The sequence below is a fragment of the Coregonus clupeaformis genome, chromosome 28, assembly GCF_020615455.1.
Source record: "Coregonus clupeaformis isolate EN_2021a chromosome 28, ASM2061545v1, whole genome shotgun sequence".
Lineage (NCBI taxonomy): Eukaryota > Metazoa > Chordata > Actinopteri > Salmoniformes > Salmonidae > Coregonus > Coregonus clupeaformis.
Genome location: NC_059219.1, coordinates 7,258,259 through 7,281,218, shown reverse-complemented (window position 1 = coordinate 7,281,218; position 22,960 = coordinate 7,258,259). Strand labels below are relative to the sequence as shown.

The 22,960-nt window shown below is 44.1% G+C and overlaps 1 protein-coding gene across 2 annotated transcripts; it reads right to left on the bottom strand.

Annotated features, from left to right (window-relative positions):
- Positions 1-106: 106 nt before the first annotated feature.
- Positions 107-12,933, bottom strand: msh5 (mutS homolog 5). Of its 2 annotated transcripts, XM_041851739.2 has the most exons (26): positions 12,862-12,933; positions 12,574-12,675; positions 12,349-12,472; positions 11,945-12,025; positions 11,563-11,616; positions 11,318-11,439; positions 11,106-11,215; positions 10,956-10,991; positions 10,787-10,869; positions 10,606-10,651; positions 10,297-10,435; positions 10,115-10,177; positions 9,872-10,000; positions 9,703-9,775; positions 9,246-9,355; positions 8,764-8,844; positions 8,576-8,663; positions 5,900-5,967; positions 5,693-5,811; positions 5,421-5,547; positions 5,150-5,299; positions 3,789-3,863; positions 3,506-3,652; positions 3,153-3,290; positions 1,213-1,286; positions 107-322 (listed from the first exon to the last, which is right to left on the bottom strand). In XM_041851739.2, exons 2-26 carry the CDS (start codon positions 12,661-12,663, stop codon positions 211-213), a joined length of 2,439 nt encoding a protein of 812 aa, XP_041707673.1. In that variant the 5' UTR covers positions 12,664-12,675; positions 12,862-12,933; the 3' UTR covers positions 107-210. The 2 variants fall into 2 exon arrangements, with proteins under 2 accessions (XP_041707673.1, XP_041707674.1); XM_041851740.2 differs by lacking the exons at positions 11,106-11,215; positions 12,349-12,472; positions 12,574-12,675; positions 12,862-12,933 and having other exon boundaries at positions 11,945-11,989.
- Between the last annotated feature and the right edge of the window lie 10,027 nt (positions 12,934-22,960).

Here is a 22,960-nt window from a genome sequence, read left to right as displayed (position 1 = left end):
TTTGGTTCCAGGTAGAACCCTTTTGAGTTCCATGTAGAACATTTTACACAGAGGGTTCTACATGGAACCCAAAATAGTTCTACCTGGAACCAAAAAGGGTTCTCCTATGGGGACAGCCGAAGAACCCTTTTGGAACCATTTTTTCTAAGAGTGTAGTACCAGTGTATCTCCCATCGACAACAGTAGTACTGGTATACAGTAGTGTTCCTGTTAGAGCAGGTCTCCTCCAGAAGGCAGCAGCTCCTCCTTCATGTAGCGCTGCAGATCCACACTCTGGTCCTCCAGGTTCACACACAGAAACTTCTCCACCACACACACACACCTGACAGGGACACACACACACAGAGAAAACACCTGTGTGTGATTGTGTGTATGTATTGCAGCCAGAATAACTTATTTAAATGTTCAAAAGGCACTCGCACATCTGAGCTATCTTTGTTGCAGGTGCATGGTAACAGCTGAATAGGATGAGAAAACAGAAGAAACCGGCACACTGCTCTTGATAGTATCACTGCTCTTGATAGTATCACTGCTCTTGATAGTATCACTGCTCTTGATAGTATCACTGCTCTTTATTAAGCTTTACGTATCGGCCTCAAGGCCTTCCTCAGAGCTTTTGTGAGTGTTTATATAATTTGCAAACTTATGTAGACATTGCTCCACCCACATACGTTCAATGTATCAAATGGGGTTGGAGTCGAGGGAAAATAAGCAAGTGTTACCAAATATAAGAATGTGCATTTCATAAATATTATAATAAAGTGTGTACATAAAACTAATTAAACACGCCTGTAAAACAACAATGAGGACATCGACCTATCAAGTACGTTTTTATAAATCATTGGGTACAGTGCAAGAAACAACGTCAGAGTAGTCTGAAGTGGTGGCATTAATTCATGTTTACATTTACATTTATTATTTTTTCTCAACTTATTTAAAATGTCAAATCTCGCTTTAGAGTCTCACCTGCACATTGACTCGGTACTGGGACTCCTCGTATACAGCCTCGTTATTGTTTTTATTGTGTTACTATTTCCTTTTTATTTAACAAATATTTGTCTTACTCTAACTGCACTGTTGGTAATGGGTTCGTAAGTAGGCATTTCACTGTCTACACCTGTTGTATTTGGTGCATGTGACCAATAACATTTGATTTGACTTTGTGTGTGTGTATCTGTATGTGCGTGTGTTCACTGTGAGTGTGTGACTTACTTGTTTGCCTGCTCCTCTGTAGATGGTCGGTCGATGCGTTTAATGGTCTTCCCTGTTCTGTACAGTTCAGATACCTACACACAAACACACACGTACATACATAACTCACACTCTTAGTTTGCATTTCTGCTTTAAGGGGGGGTGAAAATATTTTTTTGCTTGCGCTACAGACGCTATATCGGTCCACTAATATAATACAGCACTATTAAAGGCCCAGTGCACGACTTTTGTGGAAAAATATGTAAAATATTACATATATATACAGTGCATTCGGAAAGTATTCAGACCCCTCGACTTTTTCCACATTTTGTTACATTACAGCCTTATTCTAAAATTGATTGAATTGTTTCCCCCCCTCATTCAACTCCCCATAATGACAAAGCAAAAACAGTATTTATTTATTTATTTGTACATTTATAAAAATTAAAAACTGAAATATCACATTTACATAAGTATTCAGACCCTTTACTCAGTACTTTGTTGAAGCACCATTGGCAGCGATTACAGCCTCGAGTCTTCTTGGGTATGACGCTACAAGCTTGGCACACCTGTATTTGGGGAGTTTCTCCCATTCTTCTCTGCAGATCCTCTCAAACTCTGACATGTTGGATGGGGAGCATCGCTGCACAGCTATTTTCAGGTCTCTCCAGAGGGTTTAAGTCCGGGCTCTGGCTGGGCCACTCAAGGACATTCAGAGACTTGTCCCGAAGCCACTCCTGTGTTGTCTTGGCTGTGTGCTTAGGGTCGTTGTCCTGTCCTGAATGTGAACCTTCGCCCCAGTCTGAGGTCCTGAGCGCTCTGGAGCAAGTTTTCAACAAGGATCTCTCTGTACTTTGCTCTGTCCATCTTTCCCTCGATCCTGACTAGTCTCCCAGTCCCTGCTGCTGAAAAACATCCCCACAGCATGATGCTGCCGCCACCATTCTTCACCGTAGGGAAGGTGCCAGGTTTCCTCCAGACGTGACACTTGGTATTCAGGCCAAAGAGTTCAATCTTGGTTTCATCAGATCAGAGAACCTTGTTTCTCATGGTCTGAAAGTCCTTTAGGTGCCTTTTGGCAAACTCCAAGCGGGCTGTCATGTGCCTTTTACTGAGGAGTGGCTTCTGTCTGGCCACTCTACCATAAAAGCCTGATTGGTGGAGTGCTGCAGAGATGGTTGTCCTTCTGGAAGGTTCTCCCATCTCCACAGAGGAACTATGGAGATCTGTCAGAGTGACCATCAGGTTCTTGGTCACCTCCCTGACCAAGGCCCTTCTCCCCCAATTGCTCAGTTTGGCCGGGCGGCCAGCTCTAAGAAGAGTGTTGGTGGTTCCAAACTTCTTCCATTTAAGAATGATGGAGGCCACTGTGTTCTTGGGGATCTTCAATGCTGAATAAATTTTTTGGTACCCTTCCCAGATCTGTGCCTCGACACAATCCTGTCTCGGAGCTCTACGGACAATTCCTTCGACCTCATGGCTTGGTTTTTGCTCTGACATGCACTGTCAACTGTGGGACAATATATAGACAGGTGTGTCTAATCAATTGAATTTACCACAGGTGGACTCCAATCAAGTTGTAGAAACATCTCAAGGATGATCAATGGAAACAGGATGCACCTGAGCTCAATTTCGAGTCTCATAGCAAAGGGTCTGAATACTTATGTAAATAAGGTATTTCTGTTTTTTATTTTTAATAACTTTGCAATAATTTCTGAAAACCTGCTTTCGCTTTGACATTATGGGGTATTGTGTGTGGATTGATGTGGGAAAACATTTATGTAATCAATTTTAGAATAAGGCTGTAACGTAACAAAATGTGGAAAAAGTTAAGGGGTCTGAATACTTTCCGAATGCATTGTATATATATATATATATTTTTTTTTATGTTCTGATTTTTCAGGGAGTGCTGCAGCACCCTCAGCTTCCCCGCGGCTGTGCTGGTGTGTGGTGTAGTGTACCTCCACTCCTCTCTGTACGAGGCTGGGGGGAAGGCCTGCCAGTGTAGCGACGTTGGCTGCGTAGCTGGAGCGACAGATCCCTTCCTTCAGCTGGTACAGAAACACCAACTCATCCCCATCCACCGCTGTCTCCAGAGTCTACACACACACACACACACACACACACGCACACACAAACAAACACGCACACACACACAAACGTATCAAGGCCAGGATTCAGTCCAAGGCATGCTTTAGGGCAGACAATGCGCCTTTTAACGTTTTTTTCCCCAACAAATCCCAGCCTAACATACAGAAAGGGACACATAACACACACACAGGCATACGCGCGCACACACACACACACACAGTACCAGTAGTGACAGCAGGCCTGAGGAAGGTAGGAGACCCAGCTGTAGCAGACTGTGGAAGTTAGTGGTCAATAGGATGTGAGGAACCTCAGCCGGAACTCTTTTCAGCCAATTAGAGATAGATGCCGCCAGAAGGGAAAGCCCATCCACCTGGGGAGAAACAGTTCAACAGTTTACTTGGACCCACATTGAAACACTGGAGCATAGAAAGACACAAATAAATGGCAAATAACTGGGCAGTGTAAGGGAGACCTTTCTCCTCCATCCCTCTTTCCCTCTCTCTCACCGTGTTAGTTCCTTTCCCAAACTCATCAATCAGGACCAGTGAGTGACCGCTGCTGTGGTTCAGAGCATGAGCCATCTGTAGCACAGACATACATACACACACGTACATGACACACTGATAATAGGTAAATGCATGTGTTTCTGTAGTTCAGTGGTGTAAAGTACTTAAGTAAAAATACTTTATAAAGTACTACTTAAGTTGTTTTTTGGGGGGTATCTGTACTTTACTTTACTATTTATATTTTTGACTACTTTTACTCCACTACATTCCTAAAGAAAAGAATGTACTTTTTACTCCCATACATTTTCCCTGACACCCAAAAGTACTTGTTACATTTTGAATTCTTAGCAGGACAGGAAAATGGTCCAATTCATGCACTTAGCAAGATAACATTCCTGGTCATCCCTACTGCCTCTGATCTGGCAGACTCACTAAACACATGCTTTGTTTGTAAATTATGTCTTGAGTGTTGGAGTGTGCCCCTTGCTATCCATATTTTTACAAATTATAATAACTGTGCCGTCTGGTTTGCTTAATATAAGGAATTTGAAATGATTTATAATTTTACTTTTGATACTTAAAGCTACAATATGTAACTTTTTGGGCGACCTGTCCAAATTCACATTGAAATGTGAGTTATAGATCTTTCCTGTTGAAAGCAAGTCTAAGAAGCGCTAGATCTGTTCTATGTGTGTTATTTCTATGCTTCGCGTTCTGAAGTTTTGTTTTTGCGTCTTTTACTTTTGGTTTTGTACACCAGCTTCAAACAGCTGAATATACAATATTTTTTGTTCTAGAAAATATATTTCACAGTGGTTTAGATGGTACAATGATTGTCCACACAATCACTGCTTGTTTTGTCACATAAACTGAAATTTGGCGAACTATTAAGAGTTTTTGCAACCAGGAAATGGCGGAACAATTTCTGAATAGCGCATCTTGATCTTTAAGTATACTTTAGCAATTACACGTAATTTTGATACATTTAAAACCAAATACTTTTAGAATTTTACTCAAGTAGTATTTATATCCTGCCTGGTTGGCCCTGTCCGGGGGTATCGTCGGACGGGGCAACAGATTCCCCCAACCCCCCCATCTCAGCCTCCAGTATCTATGCTGCAATAGTCTATGTGCCGGGGGGCTAGGGTCAGTCTGTTATATCTGGTGTAATTCTCCTGTCTTATTTGGTGTCATGTGTGAATGTAAGCTCCCTCTAATTCTCTCTCTCTCCCTGACTTTCACTTTTACTTGAGTAATTTTCTATTAAGGTATTTTTACTTTTACTCATGTATGACAATTTGGTACTTTTTCCACCACTGGTGTAGTGTGAATATGTGTGTGTAGTGTGTGTTTATGTGTACCTGGTTGAGGTCTATCATGAAGGTGCTGAGGCCTACAGACACAGATTCTCTGCTCTGCATGCGTGTGAAGATTCCGTCCACCAGACCAATCTCTGCCTCCTTCGCTGGCACGTCAGAACCAATCAGAGCCATGAACACAATCAGACCCACCTGACACAGCCAATCAGAAGGAAGAGTAAAACATCATCTATCCTGAAACAACTTAAGGAGTGTATCTGTCTTTGACACTTTCTGCCTGTCTGTCTGTCTGTGTGTGTGTGTCCATCCTTGCCTGTTTGAGGTAGATGCTCTTGCCAGATGAGTTGGGTCCGGTGATGATCTTGACCCGTTCCCGAGTCTCAGAACTCAGGAAGGAGTTAGACACAAACACAGGAGAACACAGCTCCAACAGAGGGTGTCTGAGAGAGAGAGAGAGAGAGAGAGAGAGAGAGGAGAGAGAGAGAGAGATCTGAGCAACAACAACCCTTATCCGCCTCTCTAACCTCCTCCTTGGGAGCCTAGGGCTTCATACAGGCAGCTGGGATGGGGTCTGAGTGTGTGTACCTGGCCTGTCTGAGTGTTATCCTGCGGTGGTTGGCCAGAGTGGGGCTGGTGTATCCGTACTCCTGGGAGGCGTGGCTCAGTGACATCAGACAGTCCAGCTCAGCACTCAGATCCAGAACCTACACACACACATACACACACATACAGATGTAGCATAATCCCACAAAAAGGTAAGCGTGTACAGAGATACCACATAAAGACACACACCTTGTACAGACAGGCGCTTCTCTCCAGCACTGTGGTCTGCAGCTGTGTCATCACCGCTGTCTCCATGTCTGAGACACAGAAAGAGAGCGAGAGCGAGAGCGAGAAACAGAGACAGAGAGATTCAGACATGCAGAGTATGGTCTACACTCTTAGAAAAAATAGTTCCAAAAGGGTTTCTTCGGCTGTCCCCTAGAGATCTTCACGTGTCCACCTGTACCCGAATACCCACGACCCGATCCGGGACCCGAGCTGGTCCGGATCCAGAATTCTAAATAATATCACGGATCTGAGTCGGATCTGATATGATTGTCACGGATCTCAGGGAAGGGGAATTTTAACTGACTTGTCCGGAAGGGCCTGTACAGATCCGAACGCGACTGCTGCAGTAGAGATAGAGAGAGAAATTGTATAATTTATGCTGCTGCTGCTGATCTTGCTTGTCAGGAGAGTGGGGATTGGTGCGTGTAGCTTGTTGTTGGCCAATCATAAGTCATCAAAGTGGCAATAGGCTACAGTCATAATCTCCATGTTTGGCAAAAGTTAGAAGATATCTAATCAACGGAAGTTGGAATTAAAATGACGGAATTAAAAGAGCCAACAGGTAGGCAGGCTGCTACTTAATATTCTGAATGGAGTTGTTGTTATTTGTAACTGTAGGATGAGAAAGCGCATGCACTGCAGCATCAGTTTGCCTAGCTAGCTAAGGGTTAGCTTGCTTAACTAGCTTCTCGTCCTGGTTTGATGCAGTCCAAGACCGGTACTACGTAATCATATTAGATGATAGATAACCTAGCAATGGCAGCTATTAGTCTTGGTTGGTTGCTGTCCCTCGTCTTTCCCTCCCTCCTCCCTCCATGTCACTGTCTCACGGTACGGCCCCTCCCCCGCCTGCTAGAGCCCCACCTCTCTCCCTCCTCTCACACAGTATCAGCTCTGGTTAATAAAGTAGCTCAAACATGACTTTTCTGCTGCTTCCATCACTCGGACCAGACTGGGTCTGGATCTGACCCGATCTATACGGAACAGGTCTAGTTGTCCTCGGGCCCGTTCGGAACAGGTCTATATGTTTAAAACTATTATTTATGCATACCGGGTTTGTGTGGGAAAGTCCCAGGTACATTTCGGAACGGACCCGTGAAGATCTCTACTGTCCCCCATAGGAGAACCCTTTTTGGTTCCATATAAAACCCTCTGTGGAAAGGGTTCTACATGGAACCCAAAAGGGTTCTACCTGGAACCAAAAAGGGTTCTTCAAAGGGTTCTCCTATGGGGTCAGCCAAAGAACCCTTTTAGGTTCTAGATAGCACCTTTTTTTCTAAGAGTGTATGTGTGCTAAATCACCCAGAAAATATTTAGCTAAATCCAGTTGCTAGAGATTCTCCTGAAGAGAATCAGTACAGGTGCATCCAAGCTGGGACTGAGAGACTGATAAACAGCTTCTATCTCCAGGCCATCAGACTGTTAAACAGTCACCACTAGCAGGCCTCCGCCCAGTACCCTGCCCTGAACCTTAGACACTGTTACTAGCTGGATACCACCCGGTAATCTACCCTGCAACTTAGACTCTCTCCCTCCCATCCCGGAGGACCTGAGCCCTAGGACCATGCCTCAGGACTACCTGGCCTGATGACTCCTTACTGTCCCCAGTCCACCTGGTCGTGCTGCTGCTCCAGTTTCCACTCTTCTGCCTGCAGCTATGGAACCCTGACCTGTTCACCAGACGTGCTGCCTTGTCCCAGACCTGCTATTTTCAACTCTCTCTCTCTACCGCACCTGCTATTTCAACCTCTAAATGCCCGGCTGTGAAAAGCCAAGTGACATTTACTCCTTATGTACTGACCTGTTGCAACCACTACAACCACTGTGATTATTATTTGACCCTGCTGGTCATCTATGAACGTTTGAACATCTTGGAGAAAAATCTGGCCTTAATGGCCATGTACTGTTATAATCTCCACCTGGCACAGCCAGAAGGGGACTGGCCACCCCTCGGAACCTGGATCCTCTCTAGGTTTCTTCCTAGGTTTCTGCCTTTCTATGGAGTTTTTCCTAGCCACCGTGCTTCTACATCTGCATTGCTTGCTGTTTGGGGTTTTAGGCTGGGTTTCTGTATAGCACTTTGTGACATCTGCTGATGTAAAAACAGCTTTATAAATAACATTTGATTGAAATTTGATTGATTTGAACACTGGTCACTTTAATAATGTTTACATACTGTTTTACCACTTCATATGTAAATACTGTATTCTAGTCAAGGCTCATCCAATATAACTACTGCTGAACACACCTTTTATATTAACATTCTGTCCATACTGTCTTTACACACCATTATATGTATATATCACAGGAGGCTGCTGAGGGGAGAAAGGCTCATAATAATGGCCGGAATGGAGCTAATGGAATGGCATCAAACACATGGAAACCATGTGTTTGATGTACTTGATACCATTCCACTTATTCCGCTCCAGTCATTAACATGAGCCCATTCTCCCCAATTAAGGTGCCACCAACCTCCTGTGGTATATATATTTATATTCTGGTCTCTGACATTGCCCGTTCTGATATTTATTTTTCTGGATTATGTGTATCCCCATTTTAGAGAGGGCAGAGAGAGAGAGAGACGAGAGAGGAGAGAAGAGGAGCGAAAGAAAGAGAGGGGAGGGCTGACAGCCTGACCTTTGGTGTCACAGTGTAGGTCTCCCAGCAGGTCATCTAGCTCTTTGGTTCTCTGACTGCGGTAGTGCAGACGCTCCTCAGACAGAAACTAAAACACACACAGAAACACCACACACACAGTGAGAACATACACACATCATAAACACATACTCACAGTGAGCACACATACGCATGTATCACACACGCACCATGAAGTCAAGGCCCTCCATCTCAAAGTCCTCTTTCTCCACCATGCTGGGCAACCGAGGGACCGAGAGCAGGAACCCTATCTGAGAGAGAGAGAGAGAGAGAGAGAGATAGCGAGAGAGAGAGATAGAGAGAGAGAGAGAGAGAGAGAGAGAGAGAGAGAGAGAGAGAGAGAGAGAGAATACATACATTATGTTGATGGGATAGGCCATCCAGATTACAACTTCACCTCATTTTATGGATATTTAGAAAGCATCAGCATCCTATTGATCCTGACAGTCAGCAAGGTACATTTGAGATTTATTTGTTTAGCATTTAGCATCCTTGTTAGCGTGTAAACCAGGGATGGGTAACCCCATGATGGTTGTCAGATCAGGGGGATGTAGACAGACAGTAGAAGTAGATGTCAGATCAAGGAGATGTAGACAGACAGTAGATGTCAGACCAGGTGGATGTAGACAGACAGTAATAGTAGATGTCAGACCAGGGGGATGTAGATGACGCAGCAGGAGGGGATGCGGGCGTCCAGGTGCTCCAGCTCTCTGCGAGCCACGTCCGTCAGGAAGTCAGACAGTCCCATCATCCTCCTCTTCTCTGGCAGAGGGAGCAGACGGAGGTGAGTAAGATGACCCTAACCTTCACCTTACCTTAACTATCACCTAACCCTAACCTTCAACAAACGTACCCTAACCTTCAGCTAACATAACCCTAACCTTCAACAAACGTACCCTAACCTTCAGCTAACATAACCCTAACCTTCAACTAACCTTACCCTAACCTTCAGCTAACATAACCCTAATCTTCAACAAATTTACCCTAATTTTCAGCTAACATAACCCTAACTTTTAGCTAACATAACCCTAAACTTCAACTAACCTTACCCTAACCTTCAGCTAACATAACTCTAACCTTCAGCATTCCCTAATGTTATGAACACTCACTCTCGTCTATAGCAGGGTCCACATTGGGTTTGACGGTGAAACGGTTTTCTGCTAAACTGCCCTCAAAGTCCACCTGTACAAGACACAAATCACAGAACAAAACGAGAACTAAACACATTGACATACAGAACATGGGAGCTGCACCTGATGTGTGTGCTGTGTGTCCCACCACTCTGCTGATGAGCGAGGCGATGTAGTAAAGGTCATCTGAGAATCCCTCACTGATCTCCTGAAAGAGTTGGATGGACTGAGGCAGGGAGCGCACCGTGTCCCTGATACACACCGCACTGTACACTGTCTACAACACACAGACACACACACTCTTCACACAACAATTCACACTGCACAGTAGATTGTCTAATACACACTCAGACACGCTATTCACATAGATAAATGGTCGTAGAACTCCTACCTTGTAGAGACCCTGCCAGTCAGAGACTTTGGTGTGAGACAGAGACATCGTACGCAGTAGAGTCTACAGCAAGATAAATAATATGCTTAATTACAGCAAATTCATACTGATGATGCAGATTGAGGCCTGCATGGCGCTGAAAGGGTTAAGTTCAGAGGTCAGGGTTACAGGTCAAGGATTACCGGGATGTTCCTGATGTTGCGTAGGGAGGCCTGCAAAGTGTTTAGGGAGTCAGAGTTGCGTGGGCAGGAGAAGAATCTCACAACCTCCTGTCTCCTGTTCAACACTACCAGGTCACGAGTAGGCCTCAGAAACCACTGGCTGGGAGAGGAGAGAGGGAGAGGGTAACCAATGTCTAGCAGAACAAGGAGGGATAGATTATGACTACGCACCACCACGAACAGGTACTGAGGTATTGATTATGTTTCTCAGATATGATCTGTGTGTGGTTGGTTTCTGATACTTTAACCATGAGAACAGGTTTTCCTCACCGAAGCAGTTTGGAGCCAAACTTGCACCTGCAGTGATTCAGTATCGCTGAAACAGAGACACCGACACCCATGACATCATCACTACAGGAAACACACCTGAGAGATCATCGCTTCTCATAATGCGAGTGTGAGAATGTACTGACATCACATCAGCGCATTAACATCCCATAATGTGTGTTACCATAGAGACTGAGCCCTTCCTTCTCCCCAGACTGCAGCTTGTACACAGAGGGGTGCAGCTCCGACTTGAAGATCTGCAACACACTGGAACACACACACACAACAAACATGGCAGATAGAGCGTGTGTGTGTGTGTGTTTGTGTCTGTGTCTGTCTCCAGAGGGACTGACCTGTAAGTATCCCGGTCCACATACACCACGTCTTTCCTGTATGAGAAATGAAATTCAGATGCGAAAAAAACATTCAACCACAACACCTATACACAACCGGCCTATCTCTCTGTATGTGTGTTGTATGTTTTTTGTGTGTGTGTGTCTTACAGTGTGTAGGTGTGGAACTGTAAGATGGGGACTCCCACACTGCTATCCTCTAGCTCCACTCCCACTCTCCTCCTGTCCAGACACTTTAGCAACGCACCTACTGAGCGCAGCTAGGACACACACACACAAAACAACAACATTTTCAATTTAACCTCAAATGTCAGTGTGAGGTTATTTTCCTGGAACAAGGGGGAGGAGGGGGGAGAACTCACCATGAGGGGGGAGTCGAAGGAGATGCAGGAGGAGAGGTAGGATATTCTCTCTCTCTCTGAGACGGCGGGAGGGAGGAAGGGAAGATGGGCAGACAGCAGCCTCTGCTTACTGACCTCCAGACCTGCAGAAAAGAGATGGAGAGAGAGCAAATCTGTAACTGAAAACTTTACTATTGATGTTCAAAAGTTACACCGAGAACGATACCTACTGTATTACCACAGGCAGGCCAGGCAGCTGTTCTTACCAAAGTCCACATTGGGATAGGTCACCACCTCAGGCCTGTAGTCTGGGTTGGCTCCTGGAAGCAGGGAGGAGAGAGGGAGTCAGAGAGAGAGAGAGAGAGAGAGAGAGGGGGGAGGGATAGAAGAGAGAGTAAAAGAAGAGAGTGAGCGATAGAAGAGAGAGCTTGCGAGAGAGAGAGAGAGAGAGAGAGAGAGAGAGAGAGAGAGAGAGAAAGAGAGAGAAGGGCAAGCAGATAAAGTGAGAAAGGGGGAGAAAGTGCAAATGTAGAAAGATTTTTTAGCATTAACCTTTACCCTCCACCTTAACCATCACCCCCCAACCCTCCCCCGGCCGGCCTAACATTTTCCCTTCCCCAGTCCTCCCTGTGCAGTGCCCCTCCTCACCCAGTCCCTGCATGAACTGGACCATGCAGCGTTCCTGCTTAGCACTGGTAATGATCACATGAGGGCTCACCTCCTGGACCACTGAGAGAGGGAGGGGGGAGAGGGAAGGGGAGGGAGGGGGGGACAGAGGAGGGGGCCCGGGAGAGGGGAGAGGGAGGGAGAGGAGAAGAAGAGGGGGACAGGAGAGAGGGGGACCGGGGGGCGGGAGAGGACAGGGGGGAGGGAGAGGAGAAGGAGAGGGGGACCGGAGGAGGGAGAGGGGGACAGGGGAAGGAGAGGGGGACAGGGAGGAGAGGGATCAATGCGTTTGGGTCAGTAAGTAGTTTAGGTGTGCATTAGGTGTGTGTACTGACTACCTCTGGTTAGTGTGTATGAGTGAATGTGTGTTTAACTTTAGTATATACCTCTGGCCAACAGTTGGAGCTGGTGGTTGTCAGAGGTGTCAGGCATGTAGTGCAGAGTGAAGTCTCTGCTGTCATAGAAACACAACCCCAACTGCCCATGCTGGGCCAACACACTCAGCAACACCTGGACACACACACACACATTCTCTTAATCTACCATGGCCCATTGTTTGTAGGTGGTTTAGCACACATGACATGTATGTGTGTGTTCACTGTTGCTCTCACCTCATGTGATTCTTCCTCCTCCTCCTCTTCTCTATTCAGATTGGGGGGCTCAGACAGGCCTCTTCCTCTGACATCACCAGGCACCGACATTTACTCTCTAGGCTACACAAAGACACGCTGACAACTTTGGCCTAAACCTTGTCACGTCAATCATTATATCATAATTTGGCTAGTTAGCTAACGTGAGCTAGTTTGAATTTCACTTATGTTGTAGGCCTAGCCCTTTCCGTTTACAGACATATGGAATGTGCGCATCATTTATAGCATGTTTGTTAGTTAGAAACTTACCGGTAGTCTACCTCTACTGGCCTGAACGTTAACTCGTCTTTTAGCTGTTGTGTGTAGTTGACTTTTAGCGCGTCTCTCACTGGGTTCTGGCACCGGGCGCGAGGCATATCACCAAGCGCGCCAAATTCATCCCCACGTGTGCTTGAGCCGCTGCAGCAGAACTAAAGCCAAAGATGGTGGATAATTGAAGATGTCCCACTCATTTACCATCTACTTAAAGCCCCCATGCAAGCATTTTTTTGTTGTTGTATTTTTAATAGTATTTTTAAATAATCACTGTATGTCTGATTAATCACTGTATGTGTTTATTTCATGAAAATAACTCCAAATATACAGTACCAGTCAAAAGTTTGGACACACCTACTCATTCAAGGGTTTTTCTTTATTTTTACTATTTTCTACATTGTAGAATAATATTGAACACATCAAAACTACGAAATAACACATGTGGAATCATGTAGTAACCAAAAAAGTGTTAAACAAATCAAAATATATTTTAGATTCTTCAAAGTAGCCACCCTTTGCCTTGATGACAGCTTTGCACACTCTTGGCATTCTCTCAACCAGCTTCATCTGGTATGCTTTTCCAACAGTCTTGAAGGAGTTCACACATGTGCTGAGCACTTGTTGGATGCTTTTCCTTCACTCTGCGGTCCAACTCATCCCAAACCATCACAAATGGGTTGAGGTCGGGTGATTGTGGAGGCCAGGTCATCTGATGCAGCACTCCATCACTCTCCTTCTTGGTCAAATAGCCCTTACACAGCCTGGAGGTGTGTTGGGTCATTGTCCTGTTGAAAAACAAATTATAGTCCCACTAAGCGCAAACCAGATGGGATGGTGTATCGCTGCAGACTGCTGTGGTAGCCATGCTGGTTAAGCACCCCCACACCATCACACCTCCTCCATGCTTCACGGTGGGAACCACACATGTGGAGATCATCCGTTCACCTACTCTGCGTCTCACAAAGACATGGCGGTTGGAACCAAAAATCTCAAATTTGGACTCATCAGACCAAAGGACAGATTTCCACTGGTCTAATGTCCATTGCTCGTGTTTCTTGGCCCAAGCAAGTCTCTTCTTCTTATTGGTGTCCTTTAGTAGTGGTTTCTTTGCAGCAATTCGACCATGAAGGCCTGATTCATGCAGTCTCCTCTGAACAGTTGATGTTGAGATGTGTCTGTTACTTGAACTCTGTGAAGCATTTATTTGGGCTGCAATTTCTGAGGCTCGTAACTCTAATGAACTTATCCTCTGCAGCAGAGGTAACTCTGGGTCTTCCTTTCCTGTGGCGGTCCTCATGAGAGCCAGTTTCATCATAGCCCTTGATGGTTTTTGCGACTGCACTTGAAGAAACTTTCAAAGTTCTTGAAATGTTCCGTATTGACTGACCTTCATGTCTTAAAGTAATGATGGACTGTCGTTTCTCTTTGCTTATTTGAGCTGTTCTTGCCATAATATGGACTTGGTCTTTTACCAAATAGAGCTATCTTCTGTATAACACCCCTACCTTGTCACAACACAACTGATTGGCTCAAACACATTAAGAAGGAAATAAATTCCACAATTTAACTTTTAACAAGGCACACCTGTTAATTAAAATGCATTCCAGGTGACTACCTCATGAAGCTGGTTGAGAGAATGCCAAGAGTGTGCAAAGCTGTCATCAAGGCAAAGGGTGGCTACTTTGAAAAATCTCAAATCTCAAATATATTTTGATTTTTTTTTGGTTATTACATGATTCCATATGTGTTATTTCATAGTTTTGATGTCTTCACTATTATTCTACAATGTAGAAAATAGTAAAAATAAAGAAAAACCTTGGAATGAGTAGGTGTGTCCAAACTTTTGACTGGTACTGTATGTTTAATCATTTATTTCCCTGAGCCTCTCTTTGCCATTGAAATGCTCAGTCTGGTCTTGTGGGCCCCTGTTGATACAAATTTAAATATATTTACATACACAGCCCTGATTGGCGGATAGGATATTACTACACACCTACCCTTACCTCTTTAAAGTAGTAGGATACATATGCAAATAAAAGATGACTGGTAAGGGTCAGGGAGCTTGTTCCAATGGTGGAACAAGCTCCCTCACGACGCCAGGACAGCGTAGTCACTCACCACCTTCCGGAGACACTTGAAACCCCACCTCTTTAAGGAATACCTGGGATAGGATAAAGTAATCCTTCTACCCCCCCTTACCCCACCCCAAAGAAAGAAGAAAAAAAAAACATATTGTAAAGTGTTTATCCCACTGGCTATAAGGTGAATGCACCAATTTGTAAGTCGCTCTGGATAAGAGTGTCTGCTAAATGACGTAAATGTAAATGTAAATGTAATGATCTGGGACAAAAACACCATCCCACCTGAACATGCTGAATTTGCAGGCATTTTTTTTTCTGAATTTATAGTGTGGAAATATCATCCACATAACAGGAAAATCACACTTTTGACTGGACTGCCCCTTTAAGAGGTGGCTCTCCCATAGAAACCAATGCATAGCAGTTGGGTCTGGTCTACTTATATAGTTCATTGACAGTATACAGTGGCTTGCGAAAGTATTCACCCCCCTTGGCATTTTTCCTATTTTGTTGCCTTACAACCTGGAATTCAAATGGATTTTGGGGGGGGTTTGTATCATTTTATTTACACAACATGCCTACCACTTTGAAGATGCAAAATCTTTTTTTGTGTTTAACAAACAAGAAATAAGACAAAAAAACTGAAAACTTGAGCGTGCATAACTATTCATCCTCCCCCAACGTCAATACTTTGTAGAGCCATCTTTTGCAGCAATTACAGCTGCAAGTCTCTTGGGGTATGTCTCTATAAGCTTGGCACATCTAGCCACTGGGATTTTGCCCATTCTTCAAGGCAAAACTGCTCCAGCTCCTTCAAGTTGGATGGGTTCCGCTGGTGTACAGCAATCTTTAAGTCATACCACAGATTCTCAATTGGATTGAGGTCTGGGCTTTGACTAGGCCATTCCAAGACATTTAAATGTTTCCCCTTAAACCATTCGAGTGTTGCTTTAGCAGTATGCTTAGGGTCATTGTTCTGCTGGAAGGTGAACCTCTGTCCCAGTCTCAAATCTCTGAATGAAACAGGTTTCCTTCAAGAATTTCCCTGTATTTAGCACCATCCATCATTCCTTCAATTCTGACCAGTTTTCCAGTCCCTGCCGATGAAAAACATCCCCACAGCATGATGCTGCCACCACTATGCTTCACTATGGGGATGGTGTTCTCGGGGTGATGAGAGGTGTTGGGTTTGCGCCAGACATAGCATTTTCCTTGATGGCCAAAAAGCTACATTTGAGTCTCATCTGACCAGAGTACCTCCTTCCATATGTTTGGGGAGTCTCCCACATGCCTTTTGGCGAACACCAAATGTGTTTGCTTATTTTTTTCTTTAAGCAATGGCTTTTTTCTGTCCACTCTCCCGTAAAGCCCAGCTCTGTGGAGTGTACGGCTTAAAGTGGTCCTATGGACAGATAATCCAATCTCCGCTGTGGATTATCTTTGGTCTCTTTGTTGCCTCTCTGATTAATGCCCTCCTTGCCTGGGCCGTGAGTTTTGGTGGGCGGCCCTCTCTTGGCAGGTTTGTTGTGGTGCCATATTCTTTCCATTTTTTAATAATGGATTTAATGGTGCTCCGTGGGATGTTCAAAGTTTCTGATATTTTTTTATAACCCAACTCCTGATCTGTACTTCTCCACAACTTTGTCCCTGAGCTCCTTGGTCTTCATGGTGCTGCTTGCTTGGTGGTGCCCTTTGCTTGGTGGTGTTACAGACTCTGGGGCCTTTCAGAACAGGTGTATATATATATATATATACTGAGATCATGTGACAGATCATGTGACACTTAGATTGCACACAGGTGGACTTTATTTAACTAATTATGTGACTTCTGAAGGTAATTGGTTGCACCAGATCTTATTTAGGGGCTTCATAGCAAAGGGAGTGAATACATATGCACACACCACTTTTCCGTTATTTATTTTTTAGAATTTTTTGAAACAAGTTATTTTTTTCATTTCACTTCACCAATTTTGACTATTTTGTGTATGTACATGACATGAAATCCAAATAAAAATAAATTTTAATTACAGGTTGTAATGCAACAAACTAGGAAAAACTCCAAGGCGGATCAATACTTTTGCAAGGCACTGTATGAACCAGAAAAAATTTGAGAGTGGCAGTGGTGTAGTGGTGGGTATACGCAGGTATACGCCATATAACCATTTAGTTTTCGGTGGGCATTGTGTAAACTCACTTCTCAATCCCCACTGATACGTATCAAAGTAGTGTAGTGGAGGTATCCGCCATATCAATTAATAGGGCTGATGGAAAAGATCGGACTGTTTAGCTTAAAATGTTGATAAAATATTATTTATTCACATTTTAGGCGCAGCAATGGACAAATGGCAGTAGGCCTACACGTGAATGTTCCAAAATACAATTTGCGGGAAACCACCTTTCTAAAATGCGCACCGCACATGCGCTGTTTCACCCTTACAAAAAAAGATTGCAGTCAGAGTGCAGTATAACTGCAGTTAGAGTGCAGTATTACTGCAGTATGCTGCAAATACTGCATCCAAAATAACACTGTTTTTTTACTGCAGTAATTTTGCAGTGTAACTGCAGTTAGAGTGCAGTATAACTGCAGTTCAACTGAAGTACACTGCAGTTATTATGCAATTACATCGTCCAAAATACCACAGTCGACTGCAGTTACTGCACTTTTACTGCAGTTTCAAAACTGCAATCTTTTTTTGTAAGGGTATGAACAGAGATGGAAATATCTGTTAGAAAGAGGGGGGATTTAAAGATGCAATAACTGTCATGGGTTTCTAATATGATTAGGATCATTCCTTGGGCTGCTAGACAATGAAAGAAAGTAAAAAACAACAACAATAGAACAGGAGAACGCATCCATACCTGTCAGAATGATATCATGATTATTTGCATCAATCCAGTGGCCATTTATTTTGCAAACTCCATCTCATGTCCTACAGAAACACTGCTAGGTGCCTCAAAAGACCTCAAAAGTGGTCTCCAGATGTGGTTAAAGCATTGTTATAGACTTAGAACATACAATGTTGCCAAACAAAATAAAAATAAAGTGCCTTTGAGAACGAAACCGTGAAGAAATTGGGGAAAATCTGAAACCTGTGAATTTCTGACTCAGTTTATCTGTTTCAATAATAGGTACTACTATTAGCCTACTGCACAGTACAGCTTGGATTGGCCTGACTGTGAAAGACCAATATGGGATTGATCATTATAGGTCATTCAGAGTGTATGTCCCTGTTTCTCCTAGGATCTTTCACACAGGGCACCTTTCCTTCGCCGGGCGGGACGTTTGATTTGTTTTTGGCCAAATTAGAGTATACCCACTTCTCCATGCACCACTACACCACTGGGGTGTGGCATGTCTCGCTTCCTATTCCATCTCTGCTAAAGCATGGGTTCAGAACTGAATGAAGGCTGTGAGGGTACATGTGTGATGATTGTTTGTGTGACATAAGTTTATTCTAAGAGGACAAAAAAAACAGATTGTTCAATTTACTCACATCAGCAGTGTGCTATCCTAACCTATTTCATTAGTTTTTTTGTTATACTTTGTTGTCTAAACCAACCATCCTGTATGTGTGTGTGAGAACATGAGGTAGAGAAGACTTGAACAATAACAATGAGCCCCAGGACAGGAGTTATGGCAGCCTGTAATATCAGATATGTAATAAATAAATAGCATTTTTAAACAAACAGCAATAGATTTAACATAAATTCATAAATTATTCAATATAAATATAGTAAAAAACAGCAGGTGTATTTTACAATCCAACAATATCATGGTTGTAATAAATTGGTTCTATAATTTAGCAGTATATGGACATTGTGTCAGTGAGAACATTCCTATTTACTCCATACAGTGTGTGTGTGTGTGTGTGTGTGTGTGTGTGTGTGTGTGTGTGTGTGTGTGTGTGTGTGTGTGTGTGTGTGTGTGTGTGCAAGTCACATGCTGGGCAGGAGGTAGTGCTGAAGAGGAAGAGGCAGAGGCAGTCTGTCTGTCTGAGTCTCTCTCTTTCCCCATGGACACATGGATGGACAGACCGCAGAGAGCCAACAGTGCAGGAGGCTCGACCTGAGAGAAAGAGAGGGAAGGAAGGAAAGAGAGAGAGAAATGTAACAAACATACATGCAAACCACAGGAGGTTGGTGGCACCTTAATTGGGGAGGACAGGCTCGTGGTAATGGCTGGAGCGGAATAGGTGGAATGGTATCAAATACATCAAACACATGGTTTGATGTCATTCCATTGGCTACGTTCCAGCCATTATTATGAGCCGTTCTCCCCTCAGTAGCCTCCACTGATTTAAACATAAGTACTTGGCATGGGCATGTTTGGGTTTAAGGGCATCATGAATAGTTCTGAACTGTTTTAGTTGTGTTAGTTGCACTGTGTTTAGTTTGGTAGCTGTAATATTGTGGTAAATGTTGCCTGTCTGTGTTGATGCTATAAAAGCCAAGCAACACACCAAGGTACAATAAAGTTGAGGTTATACTCACGGGTAGCTCCATTGAGGTAGCATAGTCGTATGGAGGCTTCACCCCTTACGCTGCTGACGGCTGGGAACAGCTCCACCCCTCGGGGGAGGTCCTTAAAGGCCACGCCCAGGAAGCAGTCATCTACCACATATCCCAGAGTTTCTGCATCCCTGTCCAGAACTAGCAGCACGTGCTCCGGGACAGGGTGAGGGGGTGGACATAGATTGCTCTCCTGCCTGCACCCCTCTCTCCCCGGGGTACCTCTGCAGGGCTCGCCCTGCATGCCACAGCTGATTGGTTGTGAGTTCCCATCCCCAGGACTGTGAGTCTCCGCCCACCAGTGCAGTGTAACCGGAGGTTTGCAGCGGGCAGTGCTCCGTGGATACACCAATCACAGCATGACTTCCTCTGTGGGCGGGGCTCCACAGCACCTCCCGTACGTGCAGTCCTCCCCTCTCCCCCTTCTCCCCCCAAGCCCCGTCGCTGCTCTGCTGGGTGGGTGCACGTGTCACTTCCTCCCCGCACGGGGACAGCAGGAAGTGAGGTGAACAGTGTGTGGGGCTCCAGCGGCACCGGGGGTCTCCAGGGGCAACGGGAAAGGAGTTTAGGGGCAGTGAAAGGTGGGAGGAGGTAGGGATGGACAGTGGGAGGAAGGAGGAAGAGGAGGGAGCATCCTTCTTCATCTTGGCTGGGATGCCACCCAGCCAGCCAGACAGTGCCAGACCCATTATAGCCTACACACACACACACAATATTCACTACTCAGACACTGGCTGAGCTAGGGTTTTTCAAGGCTGTGGAGAAAACAGACATCACGTTAGACTGAGTCAATTCTCATTCGAGCAATCCACATTTCACAGTGATGTCATTCATCACAAGTTAATGATCCTATCCTATGATAAGAACATAAAGGACAAATGTATAACATGAACTTGTACTGAGGTAGCCTATACTTTTCTGTCTTGACATGAGTCATGACAGCAGGATTTTGAATCAAGGCTGGCCAAAGTCATAAAGTATTATTCATACAATTTAAAGGTACTAGGCTACGTGTAACAATTCAACAATGAACCGTCTCTTGTAGTCAAATTGACTGGGGCCAGCAAATCTCTTGGTAAATTGACTGGTCCTTTGTTGAATTGACAACAAGAGATTTGTTGGCCCCAATCAATTTGACAAAAAGAGAAGGTCTGTCTTTTGTTGACCAATAAGAAGGCTGCACCATTTAAATGCAATTTTGTGTGGGCCCAATGACTTTTTTGGGGGAAGAAATATTGTGAAACACTATCATTCCACTATTACTGAAGATATATTAAGGCCATTTTCTGAAATTGAAATACAAAAATATTACATATAGGTCCTTTAATTAAAACAATTATGTAATGTAGATCACTATAATCTCTCCCAGAAAATTCTACATTAAATCAGGTTAATCAGATGGGGATTGTTTGGAGGAATGGTCGTTGGATCAATAAACATAGGCTAACTTGTTTAGGTAAATAGAAAGTAGCTTACCACACTGGTCAGTCATCACCATGTTTTTATAAACCCCCCTTATCGCCCCCCGCTGGACGCGTGTGTCTGCAGCGGTTATCAATGTCCGGTAACGTAACTCATCCCATCCAGTGCGTCTGACGACCTCCGCTGCGAGAACAGTGCACTCCGACATCTCAGAACCACGTCACACAGATTGGCAGTGCAAGGGCACGAGATTCTGTGACCTAAATAGTGAAGTGATGGATATGCGAGAGATTATGAGACAAACAAATGTCATAACAGGAGGTAAACATAACCTGCAGCCTATTCTTTTTTAATGCATGCTTCATGCATGATTGTGTATTAAAACATCAACAGCCTTTCTCACATCGACTGTATATTAGACTATAGGCCTATTCCTTCACTCCTGGCTGGCTCCCTCCCTCCCTCATCCTACTCTCCTCTTTCTCCATCTTCCCCTCCCTTTCTCCGCGTCTTTCTTTATCGCGTCCTGTAGTGGATGAACACCTACACCGCGAAACAGACGAAGAGGATGAGGCTTGGGCTTTTAATTGAGAAAAATAGAAAAATAAAATAGAACCAGAAGCGGCTCATATTTCGAGAGAGAGAGAGCATGCGCAGAAAGACTATCAGTTGCTGCGCGTCCTCTGTAGGTAGTGGCTGGTTATTTTCCGAGTTCATTTTCGTGTCTGTAGTTCAGTAGGTATGCTAAACGTTTACCGTATCAGTTATAGCCTACCGCTTGCTACAGCTCACACACTTCTGTCATGATCTCAACAGTAGGCTATGTTTTTTTACTTTGTGTTTTTCTTTCTAAAGAACATGTTATCATTCAGGCAAACAGTGGCGGTCGGTGCATTTTAAGCTGAGGGAGGACCTTATTTCTATTATAGTATATTGGATGACTGTCATTCATATTCCATTCACCCAGTTCAATGTAACATTGATAGGTTTAGGCTACTACATGATACTCTAATTTTCCCTATACCCATCATGAGGTTGCTACAACCTAGCCTATGAATGAAAGTTTACAACATAGGTGCACACAGGTTGACATGGACAGACAGTGACACATTCAATACCGCCTTGCACACTCTTGCCTGCATCTAGCGAATCTAGGGTGTAATCAGTAGTCCAACAGTTGCAAACTAGAGTTTCTATTGGACAAATTCAGGTATTTTTCTCCCCTATTCATTCTGTTTGCTTCTGTTTAATAAACGTTTTTCAACAGAATCGGCGGAATGAATACACCACTGATCACAGATAAACACAGTTCACTTTCATAGCAGCCACGTTGTATTCCTTCTTGCATCTATGCACTCTCCCCTTCATTTGTGGACTTCAATGCACAACACATCAGCTGTATGTGACCAGGCGAAACAACCTTTCCAAGACAAACCATATCATAATCGCTGCACACAGCCTACATAGTTGTCACCATATTAGCTAAAGTAAAGTCATAGTCAACATAACCCAATAGAACTAACGCGTTAGCGTTAGTAACCCGCTACAATCATGCAGTAACATTACAGTGTATAGTCAGTAAGCAGTTTAGCAGTTAAACCGGTGGGCCCCGGTGGCAATAAATTAGTAAAACCAAAAGCTTACCTTGACTTGGAAGAGTTCCATTGTTGTGTTGGATATTTATAGCCAGCTAGCTAACATAGCATCCCTCTATTTGAGCAGGGTGTTTGAGTAGGCTAAACTAGCTAGCTGCATTTGCTAGCTACAGTGAGGGAAAAAAGTATTTGATCCCCTGCTGATTTTGTATGTTTGCCCACTGACAAATAAATGATCAGTCTATAATTTGAATGGTAGGTTTATTTGAACAGTGAGAGACAGAATAACAACAACAAAATCCAGAAAAACGCATGTCAAAAATGTTATAAATTGATTTGCATTTTAATGAGGGAAATAAGTATTTGACCCCCTCTCAATCAGAAAGATTTCTGGCTCCCAGGTTTCTTTTATACAGGTAACGAGCTGAGATTAGGTGCACACTCTTAAAGGGAGTGCTCCTAATCTCAGTTTGTTACCTGTATAAAAGA